This window comes from Lepidochelys olivacea (genome assembly GCF_965140295.1).
Source record: "Lepidochelys olivacea isolate rLepOli2 genome assembly, chromosome: 11".
Classification (NCBI taxonomy): domain Eukaryota; kingdom Metazoa; phylum Chordata; order Testudines; family Cheloniidae; genus Lepidochelys; species Lepidochelys olivacea.
Window position 1 is genome coordinate 79,041,248 of NC_140421.1, and position 17,461 is coordinate 79,058,708.

Below are 17,461 nucleotides of genomic sequence, written 5' to 3' on the forward strand. Positions count from 1 at the left end.
CCATCTGCAGGCACCGCCCCTGCAGCTCCCATTGGAGCTTATAGGAGCCGGAGCAGGGCCAACCTGGGTGGTGCGCCCCCCAGCCAGGGCAGAGTCGAGCCATGTGGTGCGGCCCCCGGCCCAGCACCCTGGCTGGGGTGGGGACAAGCCGTGTGGTGCGGCTCGCAGGCCGTAGTTTGCCCACCCCTAGAATACTGATATATCCAGCCAATAGTACGTTGATACACAGTCCCTGTGTGCTACAAATGCCCTAAAGACATTGCAATTTGCAAGCAACTATAGGTTTCCATGGTAGAAGACTTCCACAGCTCTACAGTCCTGTTCGTCTACATCCGAACTATGATATGGCATTGGTTAGTTGCAGTCCTTGGGACAAGAGGTTTGCCTCAGCTCCAGGCAGTGATGAGATGCCAGAAGCTGAAGAACCGGTTCCTTCAGTCGCTCCGGGTCTTCAGCGGCACTTTGGCAGCACATCCTTCAGTCGCTACAGGTCTTCAGCAGCAGTGAAGGACCCGCCGCCAAAGGCCCGGAGCAAGTGAAGGACCCACCACCGAAGTGTCACCAAAGGTGCTGCCGGGTGAATAAAAATTCACAGGGGAGCCTCCCCAGCTGAGAGCTCAGGCGGGACGGACAGGACAGTCCCACGAGCCGCATGTGGCCCACGAGCCGGAGTTTGCCCACCCCTTTAACAACCGGCTTCAAAATTCTAAACCGGCTTCAAAATTTAACAATCGGTTCACACGAACCAGCTCCAGCTCACCACTGGCTCCAGGTAACCCTAGTGCATGGCTGCAAAACTTTTTGCTCCCAGTTTGGATAGAAAAACCACGTGTGGCTTCAGAAAATAGCATACTCAGATACTGCTTCTAGCATGAGATATGTCAGGGTGTGCAGGCACAATTCTATTAAAAATAATGGTGCTCTTTATCTACAACTGTGGTTGATCCTCCCCTTACCATCCTTGGTTTACATCTGTAATTTAAAAAAAAAATCTAGCACTATACAACATCAATAAAGCACTTGTTAAAATTGATAAATAAGTGACGGAGATCTCAAAAAAGTAGTTGTCAATGGGGAATTAAGTCTGTGAGTTTGTCACAGAGGTCACGGAAGTCACGGCTTTCCAGGACCTCTGTGGCTTCTGCAGCAGCTAGCCCGGGGGCTGCTTGAGCAGCTCGGGCAGCCCCCTGGCCAGCCACACCGGCCGCTACTGGGGCAGTCTCGGATCACAGTGTGCCCCCCACCCCCAACAGCAGCAGGAGTTTGGGTGTGGGAGGGAGCTCAGGGCTGGGGCACAGGAGGGGTGAGGGCTCTGGGTGGCGCTTACCTGCAGTTCCTGGCCAACAGGAGCTGTAGAGCCAGCACTTGGGGTAGAGGCACCATGCAGAGCTGCCTGGTCACGCCTCCGCGTAGGAGCTGAGGAAGGGGGAATATCACTGCTTCTGGGCAGGCGCAGAACCAGGTAGGGAGCCTGCCAGCCCCACCGTACCCCCGTGGTGCCCTCCAGGGCCATGCCCCACCGCACCCCCAAGATTTAGTCAGGGGTGTATAGTACAAGTCATGGACAGGTCACTGGCCATGAATTTTTGTTTATTGCCTGTGACCTGTCCATTACTTTTACTAAAGATACTTGTGACTAAAATGTAGCCTTAATCATTATCAAACATGGGTGTTTGTAATGTGGTTCTGGAAGAATCCGTTCTAGACCCAATGCTATTTAATATTTTTATCAACGATCTAGAATATAAAAATCATTGCTGATTATGTTATCCACTAATTTTAAGATTGTCTGAGTGGTAAATAAGAACCATTATGCAGAGCAGTTGAGACCATTTGGTAAGCTGAGCTCATTTCAACAAAATGTATTAATGAAAGCTTTTGACACGGTCTCCCATAGTATTCTTGTCAGCAAGTTAAGGAAGTATGGGCTGGATGAATGCACTATAAGGTGGGTAGAAAGCTGGCTAAATTGTCGGGCTCAACGGGTAGTGATCAATGGCTCCATGTCTAGTTGGCAGCCGGTATCAAGTGGAGTGCCCCAAGGGTCGGTCCTGGGGCCGGTTTTATTCAATATCTTCATAAATGATCTGGAGGATGGTGTGGATTGCACTCTCAGCAAATTTGCGGATGATACTAAACTGGGAGGAGTGGTAGATACGCTGGAGGGGAGGGATAGGATACAGAAGGACCTAGACCAATTGGAAGATTGGGCCAAAAGGAATCTGATGAGGTTCAATAAGGATAAGTGCAGGGTCCTGCACTTAGGACGGAAGAACCCAATGCACAGCTACAGACTAGGGACCGAATGGTTAGGCAGCAGTTCTGCAGAAAAGGACCTAGGGGTGACAGTGGACGAGAAGCTGGATATGAGTCAGCAGTGTGCCCTTGTTGCCAAGAAGGCCAATGGCATTTTGGGATGTATAAGTAGGGGCATAGCGAGCAGATCGAGGGACGTGATCGTTCCCCTCTATTCGACATTGGTGAGGCCTCATCTGGAGTACTGTGTCCAGTTTTGGGCCCCACACTTCAAGAAGGATGTGGATAAATTGGAGAGAGTCCAGCGAAGGGCAACAAAAATGATTAGGGGACTGGAACACATGAGTTATGAGGAGAGGCTGAGGGAGCTGGGATTGTTTAGCCTGCAGAAGAGAAGAATGAGGGGGGATTTGATAGCTGCTTTCAACTACCTGAAAGGGGGTTCCAAAGAGGATGGCTCTAGACTGTTCTCAATGGTAGCAGATGACAGAACGAGAAGTAATGGTCTCAAGTTGCAGTGGGGGAGGTTTAGATTGGATATTAGGAAAAACTTTTTCACTAAGAGGGTGGTGAAACACTGGAATGCGTTACCTAGGGAGGTGGTAGAATCTCCTTCCTTAGAGGTTTTTAAGGTCAGGCTTGACAAAGCCCTGGCTGGGATGATTTAACTGGGAATTGGTCCTGCTTTGAGCAGGGGGTTGGACTAGATGACCTTCTGGGGTCCCTTCCAACCCTGATATTCTATGATTCTATGATTCTAAGTCAAATACAAGGTCATATATCTAGGAAGAAAGAATATTGTTAAGACTGATACTGGTGTTTATTTTGGTGTCCACATTTTAAAAAGGATGTTGAAAAATTAAAGATGGCACAGAAAATAGCCACAAAAATTATTTGAAACCTGGAAATATACTGCCTTACACTGAGAGACTTTTAGCATTTAGCTGTTTAGCTTATCAAAAAGAAGGTGAGCTGATCACAGTGTATAAGTACCTACTCAGGGAGAGAATACAGATACTAAAGGGCTCTTGAACCTAGCGGAGAAAGGCATAGTGGGTGGAACAGTGGTGGGCAATCTGCTAGCAGGCCGTGAGACAGTTTCTTTTCATTGACTGTCTGCAGACCCAGCTGCCCACTGCGCCCCGTGGCCATGGTTCGCCATTACCAGCCAATGGGAGCTGCGGGAAGTGGGATGGGCTGCAGGGACGTCAGGTTGCCCATCACTGGGCTAGAAACTAAAGCCAGACAAATTCAAATTAGATATAAGGTGCAAATTTTTAACAGAGAGTGATTAATCACTTGCCAAAGCTGCCAAGGGAAATAGTGGATTCTCTCTCTTCAAGACTTCAAATCAGAACTGGGTGCCTTTCTGGAAGCTATGCTTTAGTCACCTTATTGGGCTTTATATAGCGGTAAGTGGTTGAAATTCTATGGCCTGTGTTATACAGGAGGTTAGATTAGATGATGTCCCTTCTGGCTTTAAAAAAAAAAACAAAAAAACTATGAATTAAGTTATTCCTGATTTACACTGCTGTAAAAGGAGAATCAAACCCACTGCCACTGAATCATGCAGACAAAATTGAGACAACAGTTTCATACAATGGTACATCATGGTAGAGACTTCCCTGCCTTGTTAATGGTAGGATGGGCCTCTGAACACCTCCTGTGGGTCTTGACATGTCCTGCTGATGACCTGCTGGGAACCCCTGAACCACCACCAGAATAACTACTGGGGTCTACTGTTGGAGACACTGGGACAGACTCCTGTAAACCGCCTGTAGGTCCAGGGACAGACAAGGAACTGCAGGAGTGACCCTTCAACACCCCTTGAACACTCCTTGAGATGCTGGGATGGACCCTTGGGGCAACCTGAGTGAGCCCCTGAACACCTCCTACAGACACTGGGCCAGGCCCTGAATAATCTCGGGTCACCAAAATGAGCCCCTGAACACTCCTTGGGGACCATGGATTGGGCCCCTGAATGCCATCTGTGGGCCCTGGAATGGGCCCTCAAACATCCCCTGGAGCAGCAGACTTGGTATACACAGCATACATCATCATCCCAACCTCACTTAGACCCTGATCCTGCAACAACTTACGCACATGCTTAACTTTACTTACATGAGTAGGCCCACCCCTGGGCTGCTGTAACGTATGCCAACAACTATAGGGAGGATCAGTATTAGGGAGATGGGAAGGTGGCTTTAAGCCACCTTCTCCTCCCAAGCTCTGTGTAAACTTGTCTCTCTCATCACCAGAAATTGGCCCAATAGAAGATATTGCTTCACCCACCTCATCTTTCTCATATCATGGGACTGATACAGCTACAACACCACTGCCACCTTTACTCATGTATGCAATCTGGTCCCCCGACACTGGCCTCATGTTATGGACAAAACTGGCTGTGGTTTCAGTTTGGCTTTTGTCTCTACTTGATGTGCTGGTAGTTCAGTTTACTGTATGCAAGTCATGTAAGCCTGGAGATAAGTTGTTTAGATTGTAGACAGGCACTACAAACTTAGCAACCAGGCTACACGGCCTGTACTCAGAGCTAGTCATAAGAGCACGCTAGCAACGCATAGGGCTGGGCTTAGTGACGCTTTGAAGCAAAGGCTAGCAACAATTAAGAAAGGAGTGACAATTTCAAGCTGAGCAACATTGCAGCAACCATGACCTATCCCCAGCACAAGGGACTGCAATAAGAAATAGCAGAGAAAGGTGTGCTTGGAATATCTGTGTTGCCCTTAGTCATTCATCTGAGTCTGGGAACATTTTTTTTAAATATTGTCTTCTATTGTCACCCACTCATATTGAGGAGACTTTTTATGGAATGCTTCTTTGAAGATCCTTGAGGACAAAAAGCACTGCAATTAAAAGCTGTGTCCCCTAGTTTAGCTGTGTAATCTACATCTACCTACCTATTACTCTGAAAATTTGCCACAATGACAGACTCTTCAATGGTAGATCACATGACCCAACTGAAACTCAAACTCCTGGAGAAGGTAAGATAACAATGCAGCATTCATATTTTTGTATCTTTGTAAAACTTCAAATAATTATAACCATGATCATTATAGTTATTAACTCAAAAAATCATGCAAATCACAGGACTTGGTGATGGTGGGGGACTTCGACTACCCGGACATCTTTAGGAAAATACAGCAGGGCACAGATTATCCAACCAGTTCTTAGAATGCCTGGAGCAGCTTTTTATTACAGAAGATGGAGAAAGTGACTAGGGGAAAGGCTTTTCTAGATTTGATTCTGACAAATAAGGAGGAACTAATTGAAAATTTGAAGGTGGAAGTCAGTTTGGGTGAAAGTGATCATGAAGTGATAGAGTTCATGATTCTAATGGTAGGAGGGAAAACAGCAGAATAAAGACCATGGACTTCAAGAAGGCAGGCTTTAGCCAAGTCAGAGAATTGTTAGGTTTAAGATCCTATGGGAAGCAAGTCTAGGTGGAAAAAAATACAACCTAGAATACTTAAGGAACTGGCTGAAGAGATTTCTGAGCCATTAGCAATTATCTTTGAGAACTCATGGAGGATAGGAGAGATCCCAGAGGACTGGAAAAAGGCAAATATAGTACCTATCTATAAAAAGGGTAACAAGGATAACCTAGGCAGATTAGATTAATCAGCTTAATTTCAATAGCCAGAAAGATAATGGAACAAATAGTCAATCAATTTATAAGCACCTAGAAGATAATAAGTAACAGTCAACATGGTGTCACAACCAGGACATAGGCAATCGACTGAGTGGTCAGAGCGGGAATCAGGAGTTAGGCCAAGTCCAATACCAGGAGGTTAGAGTCTGAGACAGGCCAGAAGGCAAACCAAGAGTCAGGTGTCAGAAGGCAGGTAGGGTCAGGTTACCAGTTGATCAACAGCAGGCACAAAGAGCAGGAATCACAGGGAAAGCAGTCCGAAGCAGGGAGAACACAGTTGTATGGCCAACTTCCTGTTCCTGGTCTTGGGTTAAATATAGGCTGGGGACTAATCAGGATCTGCATGGTTTCACCAATCAGATCTCAGGACTGGGGTCCTCTACTAGAGTTCAGCTGCTATTCATATCACTAGGTGGCAGATTGGGACTGCCTTGCTCTTATGAGCCTTGGGGATCAGGGTTGGAGACCCATGTGGTCCCTAAGATGTGTATTTGTCAAGAAAATTGTGTCAAACTAACCTAATAGCCTCCCTTGACAGGGTAACAAGCCTTATTGATGGGGGAAGCAGTAGATGTGAGTTATTTCTACTTCAATAAAGCTTTTGATATTGTCTCACATGACCCTCTCGTAAGCCAACTGGGGCAATATAGCCTTAGACAATCCTACTATAACATGGATGTGCAACTTGTCGGAAAACAGTGCTCAGAGAATAGTTATCAATGGCACACAGTCGAACTGGAAGGGAGTATCAAGTGAGATCCCACAGATAGCTGTTCTACATCTGGTTCTATCCAATACCTTCATAAATGATTTGGATAATAGGATAGACAGTAGAGTTATAAAATTTGCAGATGATACCAAGCTGGGAGGAGTTGCAAGCACTTTGGAGGACAAGATTAGAATTCAAAATTATCTTGAGAAACTGAAGAAATTATCTGAAATAAATAGGATGAAGTTCAATAAGGACAAATGCAAAGTATTACACTTTGGAAGGAATAATCAATTGCACAAATACAAAATGAGAAATGGGTGTTTAGGAAGGAGTACTGCAGAAAAGGATCTCGGGGTTATAGTGGATCACAAACTAAATATGAGTCAACAATGTAATATTGTTGCAAGAAAATGGAACATCATTCTGGAATATACTAGCAGGAGTGTTGTAAGCAAGACATAAGAAGTAAATCTTCCACTCTACTCAGCACCAATAAGGCATCAACTGGAGTACTGTTATCTCAAGTGCCTATATACAAATGCACAAAGCAGGTTATCTCAAGTACCTATATACAAATGCACAAAGCCTTGGAAACAAGCAGGGTGAACTGGAGGTCCTAGTGATGTCAAGGAATTATGACGTGATTGGAATAACAGAGACTTGGTGGGATAACTCACATGACTGGAGTACTGTCATGGATGGTTATAAACTGTTCAGGAAGGACAGGCAGGGCACAAAAGGTGGGGGAGTAGCACTGTATGTAAGGGAGCAGTATGAATGCTCAGAGCTCCGGTATGAAACTGCAGAAAAATCTGAGTGCCTCTGGATTAAGTTTAGAAGTGTGAGCAACAAGAGTGATGTAGTGGTGGGAGTCTGCTATAGACCACCGGACCAGGGGGATGAGGTGGATGAGGCTTTCTTCCGGCAACTCGCAGAAGCTACTAGATCGCACGCCCTGGTTCTCATGGGCAACTTTAATCATCCTGATATCTGCTGGGAGAGCAATACAGCGGTGCACAGACAATCCAGGAAGTTTTTGGAAAATGTAGGGGACAATTTCCTGGTGCAAGTACTGGAGGAGCCAACTAGGGGGGGAGCTTTTTTTGACCTGCTGCTCACAAACCGGGAAGAATTAGTAGGGGAAGCAAAAGTGGATGGGAATCTGGGAGGCAGTGACCATGAGTTGGTCAAGTTCAGGATCCTGACACAGGGAAGAAAGGTAAGTAGCAGAATACGGACCCTGGACTTCAGGAAAGCAGACTTCAACTCCCTCAGGGAACTGATGGGTAGGATCCCCTGGGGGAATAACATGAGGGGGAAAGGAGTCCAGGAGAGCTGGCTGTATTTCAAGGAATCCCTATTGAGGTTACCGGGACAAACCATCTCAATGTGTCGAAGGAATAGTAAATATGGTAGGAGACCAGCTTGGCTTAACAGTGAAATCCTTGTGGATCTTAAACATAAAAAAGAAGCTTACAAGAAGTGGAAGATTGGACAGATGACCAGGGAAGAGTATAAAAGTATTGCTCGGGCATGTAGGAATGAAATCAGGAGGGCCAAATCACACCTGGAGCTGCAGCTAGCAAGAGATGTTAAGAGTAACAAGAAGGGTTTCTTCAGGTATGTTGGCAACAAGAAGAAAGCCAAGGAAAGTGTGGGCCCCTTACGTTTTTTGATGAGATTCAGGTCTTGATCAGTTTTGGTTTAATTTTTCTGTTGCACCTCACAGATCCAGGGCCTTTGCTTCTTCTGCCTTAGGCAAAGAAGATTCAACAAAGACCTAGGTATTGTCCTAGGTCTAGGTGGGGGGTTTAGACTTTTTTTTTTTAAACTGTGATTATATTTTACCTCAAGATATGCCAGGAGGAAAGTACCTGCACTTTTAATCATTCCAAGCTGCCCCCATGTTTGTGTATTAAAGGGGTACTTGTTTTACCTGTGCACTCTCTTGCTTTTTGTAATCTTTAAAAATGGCATCAATCATTTTTTTTTCTTTATGTGGGGTGGGTGTGTGTACATGCCGACGTTCTTCTTGTTTTTTAGCCTAGGGGTATAAAGGCTGGTCAAGTTTTCCCTTCCCTGTGTATGTTGGAGGACTCTCAGGAAGACTGGAGAGCTCACCTCAGGCCACAACTAAAGGGAAAGGGGTAGGGTGGCCATATGTCCTGTTTTGGCCAGGGCAGTCCCTTTTTTAAACCCTGTCCTGGCGGTCCCAACTTTTTTTTTCTTTTTCTTCTTCTTTTCCAAAAGGAGGCATTTGTCCCATTTGCTCTTGCTGACTTCATCAGTTTGCTCTTGCCAACAGGACAAATGCCCACTTTTGCCAAAAGAGGGGGGTGCGGTGCAAAGGGGGCAAGCAGAGATGCCAGCTCCCCATGTTATCAGCAGGTACACGTCCAAACTGTCTTCAAAGTACCCTAACTTGTCACTATGGGACTGCTGCATACCAGGCAAATCACCAAGGCAACCCCCACCCCCAAACCTCCAACCCTAGCCCGGGAGTTCCCAGCCACAGCCAAGGATGTGGACTGGTAGCTCTGTATGGGATTCCTTTTTCTGTTGCAGATGCACAATAAGGCCTTGTCTACACTATGAAATTAGGTCAAATTTATAGAAGTCAGTTTTGTAGAAAGTGTTTTTATACAGTTGATTGTGTGTTCTCCCACACAAATGCTCTAAGTGCATGTAGTCAGTGGAGTGTGTCCACAGTACCGAGGCAACCATCGACTTCCTGAGCATTGCACTGTGGGTAGTTATCCCACAGTTCCTGCAGTCTCCGCCGCCCATTTGAATTCTGTGTAGAAATCCCAGTGCCTGATGGGGCTAAAACATTGTCGCGGGTGGTTCTGGGTACATATCGTCAGGCCCCCCTTCCCCCCTCCGTGAAAGCACGGGCAGACAATTGTTTTGCACCTTTTTTCTTGAGTTACCTGTGCAGACGCCATATCACAGTAAGCATGGAGCCCGCTCAGCTCACCGTCAATGTAGGTCTCCTGGGTGCTGTCGGACGTGGTACTGCATTGCTACACAGCAGCAGTTTATTGCCTTTTAGCAGCAGACAGTGCAGTATGACTGGTAGCGGTCGTCGACGTAGTCCTGGGTGCTCTTTTAACCGACCTCAATGAGGTCGGAGTGCCTGGGCAAACATGGGAGTGACTCAGCCAGGTCATTTCCCTTTTAAGTTTCATGGAGATTCAGACCTACCGGCAGTGCTCTGTCTTTTAATCTGCAGTCAGCAGAAGACGATGGCAGGCAGTCATACTGCACCGTCTTCTGCCGAGCACCCAGGAGATGACGATGGCTAGTGGTCGTACTGCAGTCTGCTGCCAGCAAGATGTATAAAGATAGATGAAGTGGATCAAAACAAGAAATAGACCAGATTTGTTTTGTATTCATTTTCTCCTCCCTCCCTCCGTGAAATCAACGGCCTACTAAACCCAGTTTTGAGTTCTATCCTTGAGGTTTTGAGTTCTGTCCTTAAGGGGGCCATTCGGTTTCTCGCAAAGCCACCCCCTTTGTTGATTTTAATTCCCTGTAAGGCAAGGCATCAGTCACCCCTCCCTCCATCAGAGCAACGGCAGACAATCGTTCCACGTCCTTTTCCCTGGATTGCCCGAGCAGGAGCAGATGCCATAGCACAGCAAGCATGGAGCCCGTTCAGCTCACCACAGCAGTTATGACCATTGTAAACACCTCACACATTATCGTGCAGTGTATGCAGAACCAGCACCTGAAAAACCAGGTGAGGAGGTGACGGCAGCGCGGTGATGAGGACATGAACACACTTTTCTCTAAAACTGCGTTCCCCCGCAATTTGGAAATCATGGTGTTAATGGGGCAGGCTTATGCTGTGGAACGCCGATTCTGCACCCGGGAAACAAGCACAGAGTGGTGGGACCACATAGTGTTGCAGGTCTGGGATGATTCCCAGTGGCTCCGAAACTTTCACATGCGTAAGGGCACTTTCATGGAACTTTGTGACTTGCTTTCCCCTGCCCTGAGGCGCAAGAATACCAAGATGAGAGCAGCCCTTACACTTGAGAAGTGAGTGGCAATAGCCCTGTGGAAGCTTGCAACGCCAGACAGCTACTGGTCAGTCGGTAATCAATTTGGAGTGGGCAAATCTACTGTGGGGGTTGCTGTGATGCAAGTAGCCAATGCAATCACTGAGCTGCTGCTATTGAAGGTAGTGACTCTGGGAAATGTGCAGGTCACACTAGATGGTTTTGCTGCAATGGGATTCCCTAACTGTGGTGGGGCTATAGAGGGAATGCATATCCCTATCTTGGGACCGGATCACCAAGGCAGCCAGTACATAAACCGCAAGGGGTACTTTTCAATGGTGCTGCAAGCACTGGTGGATCAAAAGGGACGTTTCACCAACATCAACGTGGGATGGCTGGGAAAGGGTCATGACACTTGCGTCTTCAGGAACTCTGGTCTGTTTAAACGGCTGCAGGAAGGGATTTACTTCCCAGACCAGAAAATAACTGTTGGGGATGTTGAAATGCCTATAGTTATCATTGGGGACCCAGCCTACCCCTTAATGCCCTGGCTCATGAAGCCGTATACAGGCACCCTGGACAGTAGTCAGCAGCTGTTCAATTATAGGCTGAGCAAGTGCAGAATGGTGGTAGTGTGTGCATTTGGATGTTTAAAGGGTCACTGGCGCAGTTTACTGTCTCAGTGAAACCAATATTCCCATTGTTATTGCTGCTTGCTGTGTGCTCCACAATCTCTGTGAGAATAAGGGGGAGACGTTTATGGCAGAGTGGGAGGTTGATGCAAATCGCCTGGCTGCTGAATACGTGCAGTCAGACACCAGGGCAATCAGAAGAGCACAGCAGGAAGCAGTGCGCATCACAGAAGCTTTGAAAACCAGTTTCGTGACTGGCCAGGGTACTGTGTGACACTTCTGTTTGTTTCTCCTTGATGAAAACCCAACCCCCCTTAGTTGACTCTAATTTCCTGTAAGCCACCTGCCCTTCTGCCTTTGATTACAGCTTGCTTACAAAGGAAATAAAGTCACTATAGTTTAAAAAACATGTATTCTTTATTAATTGATTATAAAAATAGGGAGATAACTCACAAGGTAGCCCAGTGGGGTGTGGGAGGAGGGAAGGAAAAGGCCACTTTAAAATTTGTTGAATGCCAGCCTTCTGTTGCTTGGGATGTCCACTGGGGTGGAGTGGTTGGGTGCCTGGAGCCTCCCACCCTGCGTTCTTGGGCGTCTGGGCGAGGAGGCTATGGAACTTGGGGAGGAGAGAGGGCAGCTAAGCAGGGGCTGCAGCAGCAGTCTGTGATCCTGCTGCCGTTCATGAACCTCCACCAGATGCCAGAGCATGTCCGTTTGATCCCGCAGTATCCCCAGCGTTTCCTCATGCCTCCTCTGATCTTCCTGCTGCCACCTCTCCTCACGTTCATCCACCACAGTCCTGTACTCTGCAATTGTGTCCCTCCACACAGCTCTGTCACTGCCGGACGACTGCATGAGCTCAGAGAACATTTAATCGCGCATGCGGTTTTTTTTCACCACCTTATCTGAGATAGCCTCTGGGATGGAGGCGGGAGGCTTGAAACATTTGCAGCTGCTGGAGGAAAAAAAGGGAGTGAAGTATTTAAAAAGATACATTTTACAGAACAATGGCTATACTTTTTCATGGTGAACAACACTATTCACATTACATAGCACATGTGATTTTTGGTACAAGGTCGCATTTTGCATCTTATATTGAGTGCCTGCGGATTTGGTGTTAGAGATCACACACGCAGGGCCGGGCAACAGAATTCAGCTTGCAGGCGGCCATGGTAAGCCATAGTCTTTCAGCTTCTGAAACCTTCATAACAGCAGCCCCCTCCTTTCCCATACCAAGCAAAGCCCATTTGAGTTGGCCATTTACTGCTGCAGTTTTCCTGTTAACGTGCAGCAGCAGAAACCAAAACTAACCCCCTCCCCACATCCAATTCTCTGGGATAATCGCTTTTCTCTTCCCCCCCCACTGCCTAGCTGGTATCAGGGAAGATCCCTGCTAGCCAAACGCGAACAGCTCAGCTCCAATGCTCCCCCACCACCACGTGGCTAACTGCGGGGAAGATTTCTTTTCAGCCACAGGCAAACAGCCCAGTAGGAACGGCCACCTCTGAATGTCCCCTTAATCAAATTCCCCTATTTCAACCAGGTTACCATGAACGATATCACTCTCCTGAGGATAACACAGAGAGATAAAGAACGGATGTTGCTTGAATGCCAGCAAACACCGGGACCATACGCTGCCAGGCTTTGTCACGCAATGATACTGGATTACTTGCTACTAGCACGGCGTGGTAAAGTGACCTACCATGGAGGATGGAATAAGGCTGCTCTCCCCAGAAACCTTCTGCAAAGGCTTTTAGAGTACCTCCAGGAGAGCTTCATGGAGATGTCCCTGGAGGATTTCCACTCCATCCCCAGACACGTTAACAGACTTTTCCAGTAGCTGTACTGGCCACGAATGCATCCCAAGTCCTCAGGGCTACTTAATCATTAAAAACCGCTTGCTTTTGTAACATGTATTATATTTAAAAAGGTACACTCACCAGAGGTCCCTTCTCTGGCTTCATTGGGTTGGGAGGGTATTTCAGTCAGGATGATGAAAAAATCCTGGCTGTCAGGGAGAATGGTGTGCTGTGTGCTCTCCCCAAGCTTGTCCTCCTCCTCCTCCTCATCTTCCCCATCTGCAAAATCCTCAGCCATGGCGGAGAGTATCCCATCCTCGGAGTCCACAGACAGGCGTGGGGTAGTGGTGATGGCCCCCCTAGAATTGCATGCAGCTCAGCGTAGAAGCGGCATGTCTGGGGCTCTGTCCCGGAGCGTCCGTTTGATTCTTTGGTTTTCTGGTACGCGTGTCTGAGCTCCTTAAGTTTCACGCGGCACTGTGTTGTGTCCCTGATGTAACCTCTGTCCCTCATGGCCTCTGAGATTTTTTTAAATGTTTTGGCTTTTCGTCTTTTGGAACATAGTTCTGATAGCATGGATTCCTCTCCCCATACAGTGATCAGATCCAGTACTTCCCGTTCGGTCCATGCTGGAGCTCTTTCGATTCTGGGACTGCATGATCACCTGTGCTGATGAGCTCGCCTGGCCAAACAGGAAACGAGATTCAAAAGTTCCCGGCGCTTTTCCTGTACACCTGGCCAGTGCATCTGAATTCAGAGCGCTGTCCAGAGCACTCACCATGGTGCACTGTGGGATAGCTCCTGGAGGCCAATACCTTCGAATTGTGTCCACACTAACCCTAATTCGAAATGGTGATGTAGATTTCAGCGCTAATCCCCTCGTTGGGGAGGAGTACAGAAATCGGTTTTAAGAGCCCTTTATGTCAAAAAAATGGCTTTGTTCTGTGGACAGGTGCAGGGTTAATTCGGATTTAAGGCTGCTAAATCCGACAAACTCATAGTGTAGACCAGGCCTAAGTGTGACTAGCAGGAAGTGAGAGATGTCCCTTCTTTCCAACCCCCTTTTATTTCCTTGTGTCCCAAAAGTGTTTGTTAGTTATGCAGGACTGGATGTTCTTGTGAGCCTCAGTCCCTGACTTTTAATCTGTTCTCACAATGGTTTTATCCACAGAAACTAGAAAATGAACGCGAGACCCTGGAGAATATTGAGTCGCCCCTCTCCACAACAAGTAAGATAAAAGATTTGCTCTAGTTCAGATCATAGTTTCATACAGCAATCATTGAGTGATGTTCTTGGACCTGGGCTATGCAGGAGGTCAATGGTCTCTTCCAGCCTTCAAATCTAGGAGAGGCATCTCTGCTCTCACCCACCACACCCAGTGAGGCAGTCAGAAAGCACCCTATGTTTGTTATGGTGATAGAAATATTAACAGTGGAACAGGAAAGTGGCCTCAAACTCCTGGAACTTCCTTCCCTCAGTCTAGGCATCTTGGGCAATGGGGAGAGGCCAATTCGCTAGGTCAGCCTGATTGACAGGGTGGGCAGGCTAATGAGGGAGTAAGGAGGCCGGGGGGGTCCCATCCTCTGTGTGTGTGTCACAGAGTGGGGCCAAGCTAAGGAGAAAGCAGGAGCCCGATCTGAGCTGGGGAGCAGAGCTGCAATAACAAAAGCAGAGAAGCAGCCCAGAGAGCAGACCTGTGCTGGGAGGAGAGCTGCAGCAACCAGAGCCTGAGAAGCAGCCCAGGGAGCAGGAGGCAGAGCAGCAGCATCAGTGCTGAGGAGAGTGGAGCAAGAGCTGGAGCAGTCCAGAGCCAGGTGCAGGGAGCAGCTGGAGAGAGCGAGGGGGGGATCCTGGGCAGTGGGCTCAGCACAGGGAGACACCCCCAGCCCAGAGGCCTTGCAGGCCAGACTTGGAGGGGGATGGGATCGTAACCCAGGCAGAAGGAGCTGATGCTGGGAAGAAGGGTCCTGCCACCTAGAGCCTGAGGGTGTGTGGCCACCGCCAGAGCAAGTGTCCGACCTGCAGCATCCCTGCAGCACAGCCAGGGCCTGGGCAGGAGGCCTGGGACGTGGGAGGAGCAGACTGTGAACTGGACATTCCAGAGCTGGCTAGCTGTGGGATCCCCATGCCACAGAGCAGAGTGATGGGTTTTCCGTTAGCCTTTCCCATGTTTTCCTTTTTTTAAAAATTGGTTGCTGTTTAAATAAGTTGAATTTGCTTTGAACTGTATGTGATGATCAGTGGGCCAGGGAAGCACCCAGTGTAGAGAGAGCACTCTGGAGTGGGGACACCCTGGCCTCTGCCCTAAGTGACCCCAACAAGGTTGGGGGTCAAGCCCCCCAGGTATCCTGGGCTCAGCCTTGTTGGCGTTACGAGGACTCTGCCCCACAGGAGAGTCCTTGAGGTTAGGCAGGCCTCTGGGTAAAGGAAGTGGGAGCGAGGACTCAGATCCTTTCGCTAGCCCACTTCACGGGGGTAGCGTATGAGCCAGGAAAGTTCCCCACAATAGCGGGCCTATTCTCCCACTTACACTAAGACAGCCACTCCACCTGCAGCTCCACAGGCCAGCAGAAGCTGGGGCAGGGTGAAGACACAGCCCTTAATGGGAGGAAAGCATTCTCCGCTCAGCAGCGACCTATCTTGAAATCAGTGCTGGAATGAAATACCAATTGCTTCCGTGGGTGATGAGGAAGGGCACAGTGCACTATGCAGCCTTTTGATTGGTGGAATTTCTCCCCCCACCCCATTTGAGTTGTATTTGTACAAAAGAGCAGACAGGGTCAGATCCTCAGCTATTTCTGAGCAGCGCTTAGTGTAACCAAGGCCATACCCCCAGCAGTCATGACAGGGGTGTGTGTAAAGGAGCCACTATGATAGCTCTGCCCTGCCCAAGGATTCCCCTAAGCAGGAATAATCCTTCACGCACCTGCTAAGTCAGTGTTGGCCTGCTTTGCACCAGCAAAGCTGTACAGAGAAGAACACAGATCACAGTTTGTAGAATGCGAATCAAATGGGGGAGAGAGGATGCCAGATTATTAAATCCAGGGAGTAAGCTGTGCTGGCCAAACAGATGCAATTGGAAACCAACATCCATATTCCCCAGGTTGCTGTGAAACTTGTGCAAAGAATGTCAGATAACAGACACAAGTGATACAAATGTATTGGGGTGATGTAAGGGCCAAGGGGACCTCCTGTATATAGGAATTCAGTGTATAAGTGAAACATCCCATCAGTCTGTTCTTTTCTTACTGAAACCATCTGCCAGTGAGAGGTGATATTGTCTTTGCTGTACTTGGTACAATAAAATCCTCGTTCATTCTTGTGACAGGATTGTCAAGAAAGTGACCAGAAAATAATTTTTTTTGACTGGAAAAAAGTAATAACAATAGAGTATCACATTTTCTAGAGTTAACCCACTATGGTAACTGCTAGAACCAAGGCCAGCTCTAGGTTTTTTGCCACCCCAAGCTTCAAGAGCGCAACTGCCCAAGGGAAAAAAAAAAAAGAAGAAGAAAGGGTGGCTGGAATGCCGCCCCTGGAATTGTACCGCTCCAAGCACGTGCTCGCTTTGCCGGTGCCTAGAGCCAGTCCTGGCTAGAACAGCCCTTTCTCTTAGTTATCCTTTAAGGAGGCAACAGAGCCTATCAGATTCCTCTTTCAGGGAGTAACGATGGACAGGAGGATGCACTGCAGAATGCGCTGAGGCGAAGGAAAGACCTCCTGCGGAAGCTTAGGGTAAGATCTTCCCTGTACTACGAGGTGACTGCTGCAGGGGCTTTCAGTAGTTAAACAGTATCCTGGAGTGTGCATCGCCCATGGATAATGGCAATTGCAATAGCAGTTACCAGACTATGCTGGTATTGGGAGGCTCAGGGACTGCATGATTGAACTTTGAGAAGAATGTAAAAGGGAAGCAAAAATCCATGAGTGCTTTTTTTATTCCTGGGATACTGGGGGAAATGCTGCAGGAGCAGGTCCAACCCTCGTGCCCCAGGGCATGCTCCAGACAGACAAATCACCCCCTAAGGGTCTTTGGGAACTTGTTGTTTGGGCAGCTGCTCGTGGGGCCATGTGAGTATTATGGGGCTTGTAGGCAGCCAGGGAACCGAGTATCCCTAGAAAAGCTGTGGGGGGGAGGGGGGGAAGAGAGGAGAAAGCTGCGTTTGCCCCGAAGGGCACTCCGTGCCCCCATAGCTGTGCCAGTGCAGAGGCTGACCAGGCTTTGGGATGTTTCCAGTTAGCCGGTCATGTCCTATGACTGTGGAGCCCCTGTGGGTCAAATTCAACCCTGGTGGGGAGTTACTAGAGTTATATCAGGGCCAAGTGGAGCCCTGTGAACATATTCATGTTTCCTGCCTTTACTGCACAGAGTTGTTCCCCCCGCCCC

The 17,461-nt window shown here is 48.1% G+C and overlaps 1 protein-coding gene across 1 annotated transcript in view; it reads left to right on the forward strand.

The window, feature by feature from the left end:
- The window catches only part of LOC311528697 (uncharacterized protein C21orf58), a 35,210-nt gene that overhangs the window by 5,357 nt on the left and 12,392 nt on the right, over window positions 1-17,461 (forward strand). Inside the window, exons 2-3 of the mRNA XM_084644039.1 lie at window positions 14,245-14,302; window positions 16,736-16,809. Coding sequence (XP_084500165.1) covers window positions 14,245-14,302; window positions 16,736-16,809 — 132 coding nt within the window. The remainder of the gene's footprint in view (window positions 1-14,244; window positions 14,303-16,735; window positions 16,810-17,461) is intronic.